This window comes from Lactuca virosa, chromosome 1 (genome assembly GCF_052849685.1).
Source record: "Lactuca virosa cultivar CGN04683 chromosome 1, Lactuca_virosa_CGN04683_v6, whole genome shotgun sequence".
In the NCBI taxonomy this organism is placed as follows: domain Eukaryota; kingdom Viridiplantae; phylum Streptophyta; class Magnoliopsida; order Asterales; family Asteraceae; genus Lactuca; species Lactuca virosa.
The window spans coordinates 212,903,440-212,915,336 of record NC_136426.1 but is presented as its reverse complement, the minus strand read 5'-3'; the positions used below and the strand labels follow the sequence as shown (position 1 = coordinate 212,915,336).

At 29.2% G+C, this 11,897-nt stretch overlaps 1 protein-coding gene across 1 annotated transcript; it reads right to left on the bottom strand.

Annotated features, from left to right (window-relative positions):
* Positions 1–427: 427 nt before the first annotated feature.
* Positions 428–10,234, bottom strand: SCPL40 (serine carboxypeptidase-like 40). Its single transcript, XM_079083297.1, has 8 exons — positions 9,759–10,234; positions 5,323–5,430; positions 4,970–5,244; positions 2,466–2,726; positions 2,231–2,349; positions 1,481–1,573; positions 1,134–1,239; positions 428–828 (listed from the first exon to the last, which is right to left on the bottom strand). The coding sequence occupies exons 1-8, from the start codon at positions 10,129–10,131 to the stop codon at positions 673–675; spliced, it is 1,491 nt and encodes a 496-aa protein (XP_078939423.1). The 5' UTR covers positions 10,132–10,234; the 3' UTR covers positions 428–672.
* Positions 10,235–11,897: the final 1,663 nt, after the last annotated feature.

The window sequence follows — 11,897 nt, the reverse complement described above, 5'->3', positions numbered from 1 at the left end:
ATTTGAATAAAAATTTCATTTTGAATTTTAATTCGACATTTATTTTTGAGGCCCGAGTTAAAAAATTAACAAACTTTTTCAATTTAGTTCAAGTCATGTCGAAGGGCCTCTCTTTTGTTTTGGATCGGGCCTACGGTATGCATGGATCGGCCTTGGTTCGGATTAGTGTATACATATTGGTCTCCCCCCCCCCCCCCCCCCCCCCCCCCCCCAATTGTGGCTGTGACTTTTCCGAATTTATTGGCTCCGAGTCTCTTTCTTGAAGATGCCTAATAGCCTAATACGGACACATAAGATTTCTTGATAATGTAGCCCACGTCCCAAACAAAAGTTGTAGGGAACAATGAATCGGGACAACAACAATTCAAAAATAAACAAAAGACCGGAATATGTATATTATGATATATTTTCATCCTAAAAACACATCTTGAGATTCGGATTTATATCTATCGATTAATTCACAAATTAATTTAATCCTCAATCGTATTACGAGACAATTCATCATATTTCAAACTTCTAAACATATTATTTGTTTGTGGTGGCTAGAAAATCAATGAAAAACGACTTATATCACCAATAATCAACAATTGAATTGGCCTAATTACAATTAATCAATAGAAAACATCTGCAGATTTTGTGAAAGAATAATTTATCAAGACGTATTGAATCATATCAACGTTTTGAAGAATCCCTTAGTGGCTTTCCTGACAAAAAGTGCTTGATGAGTGCAAGAGCCCTCTTTGGTTGGTAGCTTGGCACCTGGTGACCCGCCCCTCGAACCGTCGCTAATGTTAGATCTCCTTTGTACACTTGTGCAAATCCAGCAGCCTGTGATTATAACTTAAGTTAATTCCATTTTTAATCCATCAATTTAGTGGTAACTAAGGGCTTATAGCATCTAAAAAAACGTTCAATTATTATTTATTGATAAAAGGGTTATTAATCTAGTAGTAACTCAATAGTTGACAACATTGTCATCATGAAAGCATGATGCGAGATGTAAAAAAGATACATAACCAAAAGGTTAGCACAATAGTCCAACTCATATTGGAATTGAAGCTCTCATAATTGAGACTCAAACCTCTTACCCTTTTTGAATCGTATCCTAAGGAAAGTTTAAATGATAATTTTACCTCTCCTTGATGAAACCATGGATGCCATTTGGTTTTTATAGAAAGCTTCATGGAATTAATGGAGTACTTGGTTGAGGTAATTGGTACCCTGGCATCGGTATCTCCGCTGAAATACAAGTAAAAGAAGGTTTCATATGCATTTGTCACACATAGAGCAAACTAGAAAAATGGCAAATGTGTGACAAAACAAATGTGTCACTAGTTTTTGTCATCAAGATTCAAGAACACGAAGAATATGGACAAGTTTACAGAAACTAGATAAATGGTTGAAAGTATTGGACATAAATTTGAAATCTATACATGTTAAGTCTTGACTAATTTATATCTTATTTCTTTTGTACAATTACCTGAATACCCAAACGCGAAGCTTAAACTTCATGAATTCCCTAAGGAGTGGAATAACTGTTGTGGCGCTATCTAGCCAACCTTTAAGGATTTCACTGCATGATTTCGACATCAAAACTTTATACAGTTAGATAGAATTTATATTTCACGACACTTCTTTACTTTAAGTGACCCACAAATGAGTTGTATGTATTCTTTTTAACTTATTAAATTAACGGGTATAAGAGTTAATTCTATGTAGAAAAAGTGACTACATAATAGAGAAAATAAGAGAAAGACTCGTTCTCCCATTAAAGTCCAAACACTTTACTAATTTTCCATCAATTATTTTAGTTTCCTAAGATTCCGTCATCTCTTAAAAATATATACTTTTAAAATTTATTTATCTAGACACCACTTATTGAAAAAGTTCAAAAAAACAATTAAGGCTGTGTTTGGCACGCCACAGCTAGCTTATTTTTCGAGCTTTTTTTTGTATTGTCGTGTTTGGAAAACAAAAAGTAGCTTATAATCTAGATCATAATCTAGCTTTTTGGAAAACTACTTAGACTAGATTTTTAGGAGTCTTTTTAAAATTTTCAAATATACCTCTTAATTAATTATAAAAAATACTCTTAAATGTCATTTTATGTAATTTTATATATTTCAACTAGCTTTTCAGCTAGTTTTATCAAACGTTATTTTTTATCGGTTAGCTTTTCAGCTATCAGCTAGCTTTTTCAGTTAGTACGCCAAACATAACCTAAATGTACCTGCATGGTTCCCAATCATGATTGAGTTTCGTTACATTGGCATGGATAGCCTTCTGAACATCTTGACGGTTCATGTAAGCATAAGTGTAGTAGTCGCTACAAGGATCAATATTTTGCCACTGTATGCACCAAAAAATTGCATACAAACAATTAGCGACAAATCAACTGTTGCAATAACTTTCTATTATCCAATAATTTATTTGTTGACAAACTTAATAAATAGTAAAGCCCATACCGAGGTCTTCTTTGGTTTTCTAGTAAGGTTTCCATCGAAGCATAAAGGAGCATAGATGTTGTAGATGTCAAGAGCTTCAATGTTATAATCAGCATCGTTTGTGGCATCAATGCACGTATCTGGTTGTGTGATTGCATTTGGTGAAAAGTTACAGTCATTTCGGATTATGGAAGCAGTCTCATCGGAAATTATGGCATGTGATCCGAAGTAATCATACATCCCTATTGTATCCGTTTCATCATTGATCACTGCGTTTCCAATCTGTAAATATAGATTCATTTAAAAAAAATCAAATTAATGCTAGTAACATAAGTCATTTACTTCAAAGAAATCTTTTGCAATGCCACATATAATTTAATTCTCTAAAGCAAGTGCCAAATGTGACAAATAAAATAATGTTGAATTGTGTATAAAGGGATGATGGCAATTGGCAAGTAGCGCTCACCATGGACCATGTTCTTTTTGTGACTTTATAATGAGCTTTCTAGGAAACCATAAGAACATATGACCACATAACATGCACCATGACCCTACCCTAAAATGTAGTTTGGAAATTGGAAACCAGTAGATCTAGACCATAGTTGCCTTTAAAAAAAAAGAAAAAAAAAATAGTAGAACATAGTTGGTGGGAAAGAATTGCCGTGACATTAAAAGTTTGCATCTGTTCGGATGGATGACCTTTGATTGGACAAGGTGTTACCTAGAGCCAATATGGTATATATATATATCGGGTTTTATTCGGGTGTTCTTTTGAATGACTGGTCCTTTTATTTATAACTAGAAAGGTTATCCCGCTACGCGGGGGCCAGAAGCTTTCAATGTTGTTTCCGAATTGATAAATATGACAGACATAGAAAGTGCAAGGATGAAAAGTCCGGGCTTTGCCTCGGACAAAAAATGTAAAAGTTTTGACTGCAAGGACCAGAAGTGTGAAAATGGCTAAAGAATTAAAGGGGTATGAATTAACAACTTTTTAGAAAAGAGATCAAAGTTGTCAAACCGTTAAAGTTTTGTGGCCAAACTTTAAATATTAAAAGGTTCCAAAAAAGTGTAAAAATATTGATTGCAAGGACCAAAAGTGTCAAAATGAGTAAAGAATAATGAGCAAAGTTGCCAAAAAAACATCCAAATTTAATATTCCTAACTTCCAACAATAACACAGGGACCAATTCTGCCAAAAAAATGGGAAGTTGAATGGAACACAAACAAAAGGACATGAATAAATTAATTAAACAAGTATAGGGACCGGATATGTAAATCAAGGGACCAAACATGGACAAAGTATGCCAACTTTACTATTCCTTTCTTCCACAACTTTAATATATATATAATAATAATATAATTTCATTTTTTGCTTCCTTAATCATTCTGTTGTTATAATATAGTTGAAAATTGAAAATGCTACTTAATTTCAAACGGATTACATGTAAAAGACGGATTTCAAAATCAATATATAGGACTTAGCCAAGAGTTTCGATTTATATGAATACTTACCAATATTTCAAAACCATATCTAAATTTTATCTTACTTCACTTTTCACAAATTTAGATTTAACAAATTATTTTACAAAATGCTAAAATCCTTTGTAATAAATTTTCAGCACGATACTTATAATTATAATGCTTGGAGAATACTTAATTGACATGCAATAAAGTAAATAAATCATATTGGGATGACACCATGTCATTTAAATGGATATGAATTTTAATGACTATTAAACATTTTAATAACATAAATTAGTTGTGATACCTATATATTACATGAGTTAATTTAAAAAAAAAATTAAATATAAAAGTCTAAATATTTGAGAACTTTGAATTTATAAGAAAATAAGAAAAATAATAAATTATTATAATGGAAATGTTTTTTATCTTTTAAATTTAAACAAATAATTTAAATAAATAAACAAAAGAAACTAATAAGCTTTACTTTAAAAATTTTGAAACTAAAATGTAAGTTTATTAATTAAATTGATATCTATTTATTATTACATTTATTGCAATTATTACATTACAATATTATGTAGAATTTAATAAAATAAAATAAAACTCATAAAATGACACGTGGAAAAAAAATTAATTCAAAATAACCACAAAATGACATTTGACAAATTAAATGAGAATGTGAGAAGTGGCAAAAAAACTCTTATTTACTAGAGTAGATTTTTATAATAAAAAACTATTAACAAATAATTTATTTTTATAGAAACATATATGTTTTATTGAACTTTTTGTAAAGTTAAATGTATTATAAGGAAAAAAAAATCTCAAATTTGCATCTAAAATGAAATGATGCGATGATTAGACTATATATTATGAATGCCACTAACACAAATTAAAATTTCTATTAAACTAAGTAGACAAAAGTAACAAAGCTCTATTGATCCTCTCATTTGAACCCACACATTTAACCAAACGTTTATAATGGACCACTTTTGACCGGACTTGTTAAAAAGCTTTCGATAGTGATAAATCTAAAATTACAAGGTTGAAAGAACACTTACGAGGATCCCTTTAAGATTGATAAGGGTTTTATTTGCGATCAAATTGTGGTAAATTATGGTGTGGGCGAGTTGGGGCACATAATGTCCTGCATAGCTCTCTCCCGATAGATAGAAGTCCCTTCCTTTATACTCGGGAAATCTCTCTAGCCAATTCAACAAGAACACATAGTTATCTGCTGCGGTTGATTTATCACCACCTTTCTTGTAATCTGATGATGTGTTAGAATATGAAAACCCTACTCCCGCAGGTGACTCCAAAAACAAAACGTTTGCAGCTGAAAATTACATAAAATTCAATATAATTATTTAAGCAATTTAAATAATTTGCAAAATTGATTGATGGTAATCTTTACCATGATTCCAAGAAAATTTGTTTCTGTAAAGAGTCTTGCCATCGCTATTGACTCGAAATGGTCCGAGCTCCTGCATTGCTCCATAGGCGAGTGACGAACAACCAGGCCCTAATACATGTCATGTAATTGAACATTTAACAAATATAAACATTTATGCAAAATTTCAATAGCATTATTAGATCAAAAAATATTAAAAGTCAATGAGACAAAATAAATTACATTTTCTATATCACCAAAAAGATATATAAAACAATATGAGATTGTGACTCCCTTGAATCTCTCGACTCTACAAAAAAATAGATGCCCTTCATATCATCATCTTGAAAATAGCTCTAAAAACATGTATTTTTTTTTATTTTAAACAAGGGATACTTTTTCATAAAACTACCAAAAAGGAATAAAAATATTTTCATATCCGGTCCAACCCGGTCCAGGCTCATGTACAAGCTTAAAATATGATGTATTTATTTGCATGTGCATGTCATGTGAAAGAGTCACTAGGGGGTATGATCATATGCACATGTGACACTGTCATTCCACTATGTCCATAGAAATGATTCCACAGCATGATGATCTGTTTATTATGTGGTATTATTTTCTTCAAACTATTATATCTTTTGGAACTATTAGCGACAAGTGATGTGTGGGTTCATTTATTTACGACAGTTTGCTTGTATTATTGTCATCAATATGGACACAAACACAAGCAAAAGCATAATAAATAAACTCAAGATTCCTTTTGATAAATAATTAGTCATCTCTTGGATTATTAATTGTTTAATAGTTATTCATCTCTTGGTTTATTAATTGTCGTGGCCTTTCATAATTGTACACAACTACTGCCACAAGTGTCTAAACAAACATGAAATGACATAGAACCTTCCACACATGTTTGAGAGATAAAAGAAACTAATAAGGCCTTACTCTTTCTCTATAATTTATTACTAAACAAGTTTCCCTTCTTTAATTGATGTAGCAAAATAATTTATTAGAAAACATCATTGAAAAAAGTTTCCTTTATTAAATCTATTTAGAAAATATGTTATTATTTTCGGTGGTACTCTAAATATGAATCTATTTATAAAATATTTGATGAGAAGTAAAGGTAGTTATGTAACGAAATGACGAAAATAATGAAATTGATCAGTATATTTCATTTCTTATGTTCGGTATGATGAATTTAAACGCAAATGAAGGGAAGGAACTATGTAGTATACTAACCGATATAAATATAATGGATTAAAACAATTTATTGGCATATTTAATTGATTCGATGTTGTAGAATAAATGAATTAAACATATTATTTGTTATATATAAATTTTTTTAACCATTTAAAACTACATCTATGGTCGGTTGGTTGATTTTTAAAACCTTGTTTATTTTTTTATATATAACAAAATTGATTAATACTTCGATAAAATCGACACCTAATATAGTGACGATATTTATATTAATGATTGAAATAAAAAAATGTTTATTTTTGAAAATAAACTTGAATAAAAATTGAATTATACCATAAAATAATTTCTATATAAGTAAGGTTTATTTCTTTTAAATTATATATTATAAGTAACTAAATTGTTAAAAAAAATTATTAATAATAAACAAGTAAAAAGTTGTTAAGAAAATAATAATAAATTAAATATGATGGAATTTAAAATAATATTATAATAAAATATATTGTATTTATATTTATTTTTTTTGAACCGGCGAAATTTATTAAAACCACGGCCAGAAAAAGACCGGACACAAAAGAAAGAGCAAAACAAAACTTACAAAATGTCAAAAGGGAACAAAGCCAACATTCTCATCTACAATTTCCAAAATTACTCCTATATTTCAACTAACTAAAAACCATAAAAATAACATTATCGCCAACTTTGAAACTTTGGTGAATGGTACAATTTTTAATCAGAAGTGTCTACTAGATCAATCTCTTCCCTTCATTATATTTATATTTATATTTTTGTTTTTTTGTCCCACATGCTTGGTGGATAAAAATGTCAACAGCTTTTTCTTATGCCTCCAACTTTTTTTTTTCGATAACTTTTTACTTTTTTCCTTAAAATAAATTTATATATATTATTTTAGTTCTCATAATAATTTTTGTCACTGGTATTTTATATTTCATTAATATTAAAAACTAACTTCATAAATAGTACCCGATTTATATATCATCGGCAATCGCTTTCCTTTTTTTTTTATTTTTTTTTATAAATCTTTTTAAACTTTAAAGGACGTTTGATCTCTTATTTTTATTTTATAGTCTCTCGTGTTTTCTTATTACATTTTCGCCGTAGGTATTTAAAATTAATTGCGAATTTCTTCATATAGTTGTCCATTTTATGATTTAGATTTTTGGCACATCTTTTAAAATTTTATTGCCATGTTAGTCTTTCATTTTTTTTCATTTTATATTTTTTGGCTCTTTTTTCACTTTATTTAATTCAAATTTCTTCAAAAAAAATCCTTAAATTTTTTCAAAACTTTTTGTTATATATTTTTTAATAAATATTTTTATAAATATTTTCCTATAAATATTTTTATATTCGTTTAATATATGTTGTTGTAAGATATCTCCATTCCTAATAATAATTTTTTAAATCAGTAGTCTATTTTTTTATAAAATTAAACTTTTTTTTAAAGCAAATGAATATCTATCTCCTCTGTCTCGGATTGAACTCATGACCTCCTAGTTAGTACTTAGATTAGAACCTCTATGTTAATATAAAATTACACTTTACATATTTTTTTTTATAATTTTAATCATTTTTAGATATATATTTTTATATTTTTAATCTTTTTCTACAAAAATTAGTTTCCTTTAACTTTTTATATTTTTATAAACCTCTAAAAAGTTTTTTAGAAAAATAATAACAAATTAAATATGTTGGAAACTACAATTGAGATTATAATAAAATATATTATTATTTATTTTAGAATAAGCACAACAAATTATGTTTAAGATGAAGACTTAAATCTACAACCTCAAAGAATGAAGAATGAAAACAACATTTAATACCATTAGGTTAGAAGTTATTTGTAGAATATATATATATATATATATATATATATATATATATATATATATATATATATATATATATAGTTTTTCAAAAAAAAAAATAATATTAGCGTTGAAGATTTGGTGTACCACATGTATGAGGGCATGAGTGAGTGTGTATTTGATTTTTTATATGCTAATAATGATGGATACATGTAATAACTAAAAAAAAGTATATAAAAATGTGTCATTTCTTTCTATTGTCAAATAATATATTCGTTATATATAATTTCTCTTTCAATTTTCCGTGGATTACGACATACTTGACACTGTGTTATCTTGAGAGTACTTTACAACCTGACAAATTACAATTCAATATTAATGTTCAAATATCTAAAATATGCAAGTTTTATTATATTTTTTATAAAATGAAGGCACTGATTGAGGCGATGTTTGCAAATTAGTACACGGAAGTAGGTGTATGATGTTGGTTCGTCCTTGAAAAGACAAACACTCCGTCAACTCCTCAACCTTCTTCACATCATTATGTCTTTTCTCTTTAGATTATTTAATTGTATATCATATACAAATACGTAAGTTAATAACACATAATTTAAAGCAAATTTCTCTTTATGATTCACATTATGAAAATCAACGTTTTATGATTTATAGTTTTTTCTTAAAAAATTATTTAATTAACAAATGTCTCATAAATAACGACATCACAAAGGTAATAATTGAAAGTATTAATCATAATGCTATAAATAAAATTTTGACGTCTAAAGCGGACACAATGCAAAACCTGAACCTGTAAACATTACTTTTAGAAATATGAATTATAATAAGTTATAAACAAATTTTGGATACATGTCATTTTTAAACTATCTACCTTTCTAAAATCAACAAAAATTACATAAAAGCCATTTAAAGTGTATCCACTTAAATCTTATCTTAAATTATATCAACTGGCAAATTTATAATTATATTCGATTGATTGTCTTTCACTTTTCCTTTTTTTTTTTTTCTAGTATAGGTCAAGTTTCCTATTAGGTGGCAGTATATATATATATATATATATATATATATATATATATATATATATATATATATATATATATATATATATATATATAGAGAGAGAGAGAGAGAGAGAGAGAGAGAGTCGAATACACTCTAGCCTACACTTTGTCCAACCTTAGCACCTCCGGTGGATAGGGAAAATGATATCACATGACATGGTACCATAATTTTACACTTTCAAGGATTCTTGAAAAGTTTCAACACTTTTGGGTGGTTTTTATCATTTCTTTTTGTAAAAACGCTTTTCAAATCGTATCGGAAAACATAAAAGTTTATACAGTATAATTTAGTATAACAATTTATCGAGTACTTGATATCTATACAAAATTCAAATTCAAGATAAATAATTACCTCCATTAAGCCAAAGAAGAAGTGGCAAAGACTCCTTAGATTTTTCAGCTTCAACAAAATAATAGTAGAATGCCCGGCCAGCAGATTCGTTTACGGTGACATAGCCACCATACTGATCGAATTTCACGTAAGGTTGGCCAGGCAGTTTCTCGATCTTATCCTTCGCTTTTAAACCTTCTTGAGGAAGAACTACTCTTTCTTTATGTAAATGTTTTGGGTGTTCGAAATGGCTTGTGTTTACAGAAGGGTTTTTTGAGAGCTTAGCTTTGTTGAGTCGAACAAGAGAATGGAGCTGTTTGTTGGCATGGGTTTGATGAACTAATACTGAAAGGAAAAGAGAAAGAAAAAGAGCTAAAAGTCTTTTATTCGCCATTGTTGTCTCTCTCTAGAGCGAGAAAGTTGGAAAGAGAGACGAGATAAGTTATGATGGTTTAGGGTTCGGATCGAGACTGTGTGTTGATTTTATATGGGAAGAGTATGGTTGACGTCTACTTGTGATACGTACATGTTGGTCTCAACTACTTGGAATGATAAGGGACAAGTTTTCCTTTGGTTAATGGGCTAAAACTGAAGGACTAGTAATATATTATCGTTTATTTGTTTATTGACCTGTGTAACTTTTGTTTTTTTTTATTATTATAAAGTTATATTTTGTTTTCATTAAAATGTTGTATTTAAAATTTTCTATCCAATTATGTTGTTATATTTTTCTTATCTGGACATAATTATTATTAGTACAAAGAGGGCATACAGTTACAACTTTACTGAAACAAGTCTGACATATTTTTGATTATTTTAGTAGATAAATGTCACTAATAAAATTCTTGTATAGTTTTAGCTACATTTTTTATTGATTCACATGACTTATATAGTATTTCGAAACATTTGGCCACGATTTAAAATAAAAAATGTGAAAATTTACTAGTCACGATTGAAAAATGTGGTAATCATTCAGAATATTTTTGTAATTGCTTTTATAAGAGACTGTAAACATATATGGTGATTTGAAATAATTATTTATGAGGATAATGACTTGATAGGGTAAGATACTTTTTGAAATGTACATATTTAGTCTTTTTTTTTTTTTTGTAAAATAAACCTTATACTTTATTAATATGTACATATTAGGTCCTTTTCACCGGATTCTACAGGTTTTGCTGACGTTGAAGGGTTTATTTTACAAAAAAAAAAGAATAAGGACTAAATGTGTACATTTCAAAAAGTATCTTACCCTATCAAGTCATTTTCCCTTTCTTTTATTTTGTTGAAATGAAATACCCAGGTGGCATCCACATATCCACAACAAGATTTTTCCAACTTTTATTCATCATGAAAAAGAGGGAGAACCCCGATCTCCGGCGACTCCTTTGTGTGTTCCTACACATCACTGGTAGCAAGGAGGAATGATGGCAAAAACAACAAGGTCGAAGGGGGAGGCAGAAGGAAGTAGAGACGGTAGTTGGCGGCGAGGAGCTGCTCTGGTAGCCCCCTCGTCGATTCTTTCTTCTTTTTCTGGCAACATATCTCAAAGATGGAGGCAAAGAGAGACAGGCCGGAGAAACACAACAGGTAAAGGGTGTTTGGTTGTTGATGTTCGACCGGAAGGAAGAGAAACGAGAAAGAGAAGGGTCGCCGCCCTTTTCTTGTTGCTGGAGGATCACCCACCTCCGGTGACTAAGCTAATTAATTGCTATTTAGTGCCACTTGTGCTTCCACATCAGCAAAACCTGTAGAATTCGGTGAAAATGACCTAATGTGTACATATTAATAAAGTATAAGGGTTTATTTTACAAAAAAAAAGAATAAGGACTAAATGTGTACAATTCAAAAAATATCTTACCCTATCAAGTCATTTTCCCTAAAAGAAAATTCGTATGACCGGTATACCGGGTATAGCCGGTCACAAGGATTGCATTGTTACAAAAAATAAAGTATAATGGTTTATTTTACAAAAAAAAAAAAAGAATAAGGACTAAATGTGTACATTTCAAAAAGTATCTTACCCTATCAAGTCATTATCCCTTATTTATGTATCTAAATTATAGTGTTGAACTAGCCATATGAATGTGATGTGACTAAAAGCTAATACAAATGGTGACATAAATTATTTTGTGTAGCAAGTCTTTATTATCAATTTAG

Coding starts and splice junctions, on each gene's coding strand:
- SCPL40 (XM_079083297.1), bottom strand. CDS start 10,131: ATGGCGAATAAAAGACTTTTAGCTCTTTTTCTTTCTCTTTTCCTTTCA. Junction 1,574..2,230: donor CATGATTGGGAACCATGCAG/GTACATTTAGGT, acceptor GAAATCATGCAG/TGAAATCCTTAAAGGTTGGC. Junction 829..1,133: donor CATGGTTTCATCAAGGAGAG/GTAAAATTATCA, acceptor TTATAATCACAG/GCTGCTGGATTTGCACAAGT.